This window comes from Capsicum annuum, chromosome 7, assembly GCF_002878395.1.
Source record: "Capsicum annuum cultivar UCD-10X-F1 chromosome 7, UCD10Xv1.1, whole genome shotgun sequence".
NCBI classification, from domain to species: domain Eukaryota; kingdom Viridiplantae; phylum Streptophyta; class Magnoliopsida; order Solanales; family Solanaceae; genus Capsicum; species Capsicum annuum.
Window position 1 is genome coordinate 121837086 of NC_061117.1, and position 2521 is coordinate 121839606.

Below are 2521 nucleotides of genomic sequence, written 5' to 3' on the forward strand. Positions count from 1 at the left end.
ATACCTTCAGTAGCTACACAAGTAGACACAAAGTAGCCAATTTACAATGAGATTGTCATACAAAAATATGTCAATTCATTCAAACAACTACTACAAACAAACCAAACAACTACCACAAACTAGGCCAACTACAAACTGAACAAACGATTCCTTCAAACAACTACTACAAACAAACCAAACAACTACCACAAACTAGGCCAACTACAAACTGAACAAACAACTACTACAAACTAGGCCAACTATAAACTGAACAAACAACTACTACAAACTACTACTACTACAAACTAACGAAACAACTACTACAAACTAACCATTACAATATCCAATTGCCTATTCAATAGGCAAACTTAACTACTACACCTTACACCATATTAAAGAACCACTTTACAGTTAGAATAATGAGAAGAAGTAGAACAAGTCTATTCAATTTGAGCTTAACACATTCCCTTTCAAGTTTAACTTTTTTGAGTTTTTGCCTCAATGCAATCAACTTCCCTTCACTATCTTTCAATTTCTCACACAAAGTGTCTCTTTCTTGTTCAACGTCTTTGAGCTTTTGCTTCAATCGATCACACAAATTTTCACCATCTTTGCACCTAATCATTAAGCTCGATTCTACCTCAGAATATTGATGCACAAATATTGAAGGTTTTGGATCAATCCATCTAAAGTACCCACATCCACCATTTTCCTAAAATAAAAAAAATAATAGAATAATAAAAAATACCAAAAACATAATAATTAAAATCTATGAAAATGATACAAACCTTTGGAACTTTACATCCAAAAAATCTACGACCCGGATTTGAAGGAGTCCTTGAAGTTCTTAAAGGACAAAATTCAGAATAGTAACACAAATCGAGAACATCAATATTGACGGAATTTTCCGACATTCTCATCGAAAATGAGAGAAAAAATAATTAAAGAATTATGAGATAACTTTGATAGTGAGATGAGAGAAGTTGATGAGAACTCATCTATGAAGGAGAGAATGAAGAAATAAGAAGAGTAAATTTAGGTTAAAAAGAGAGAAATTGAAGGAAATGGCAAAAGTAACGTTATTTAACGTTAACTTTTGCCACATGGACAATTTTTTTAGTTTTCACGTGCCTCAGGCGGTTGCACAGCACGCGCAGTGCCATATGGGCAAAAAATGCCCAATAGGAACAAAATTGGGGAATTTAGGGGTTTGATAGGTACAAGCCTTAGTTTAGGGGCCTAAGTGAATTTTAGGGAAAAGTTTGAGGGGCTATCGATGGGTTTGACCATTAGATTATTTGATAAAATCATACATGCAACCAAAAAGGAAAAATAATTTAGATATTATAGTTCAAATCAACTTTCAAGTCGTTGACTGTAGAAATAATTTGATCTGATTTTATATCTATAATAATTTGTAATGCATATTATAGTTCAAATTAAGGTATAGAAGAAATAATGAATCTCTCTTCTACAATATAGAACAAATTTGAACGACTTAAAATAAAATGCATTATTTGATTTTATGGAAATTTATTATGAAATAAATTATTTCCATAATAATTTGAAATAATAGACCAATTAATTATTATGAAATAAATTATTTACATAATAATTTGAAATAATAGACCTTATTTGAACAAATTTGAAACCCCCCAAATCACGTAGCTTGAAATTAGGCGTAAAATAAGGAGTGCAATAATGGAGCAAAAATTGAACTAAAAATAAAGCAAAAATTGGATGTTTTGGGATGTATGAGGCAGAAGAGAGAGAAAGTCTAAAAGGAAGGGATTCTAGGGCCATGATGGCACTTGTCGTGGTGTATCTTGATAAGTAAGTCTATCATCCAAACTGATACAAAAAGAGAAAAAGACAGAAATATCCCAAGGTAAGGCATCTAGAATGAAGCCGAACCATATAAGTAATCATAACCATGCGAAAAGAACTTATCCAAAATACCAATCATACCCAAAACCAGATGTCAATAGTGTAAGAACTACTAATACAGTCCAGAAGTTAGATACATTAAAAAAATAACCACAAAGGAATAACATCTATCTCCGAATACTAATAAAGACATAACTACTATAAAAAGATAAAGGTGAACTTCGGACGCATGAATGTCCAACCGCTACCTTGGAAGCTCTAACAATCGCCTGAGTCAAGCAAGCTGAGATACACTCGAGCTAGGACCTGCACCAAAAGGGCGTAGTAGGCATGAGTACGGTCCACTTGTACTCAGTAGATATCATAGGCCGACCAAGCAAAGTAGTAAATAAAACATACAAAATATACACTAAGGGCACGTAACCTGCAATCAGAAAATGTCCTACAATGGTAGCCCACACCGCTTGTACTAATAGTTCTAATATATCATATATAATATAACATCACGACCAGATATAACACAAGTATACATTATATCATATATAAGTAGAATAAGGGGGAACATGCATATACAAGATCATCATATACAAGTAAAAGAAGCTAAGACAATTACATAAATGGCAAGTTAATATGGCAGTACAACACAATATAAATA

At 32.6% G+C, this 2521-nt stretch overlaps 1 protein-coding gene across 1 annotated transcript; it reads right to left on the minus strand.

Annotated features, from left to right (window-relative positions):
* Positions 1-361: 361 nt before the first annotated feature.
* On the minus strand, positions 362-893 carry LOC107876603. The gene is made up of 2 exons (XM_016723490.1): positions 768-893; positions 362-691 (listed from the first exon to the last, which is right to left on the minus strand). Exons 1-2 carry the CDS (start codon positions 891-893, stop codon positions 362-364), a joined length of 456 nt encoding a protein of 151 aa, XP_016578976.1.
* Between the last annotated feature and the right edge of the window lie 1628 nt (positions 894-2521).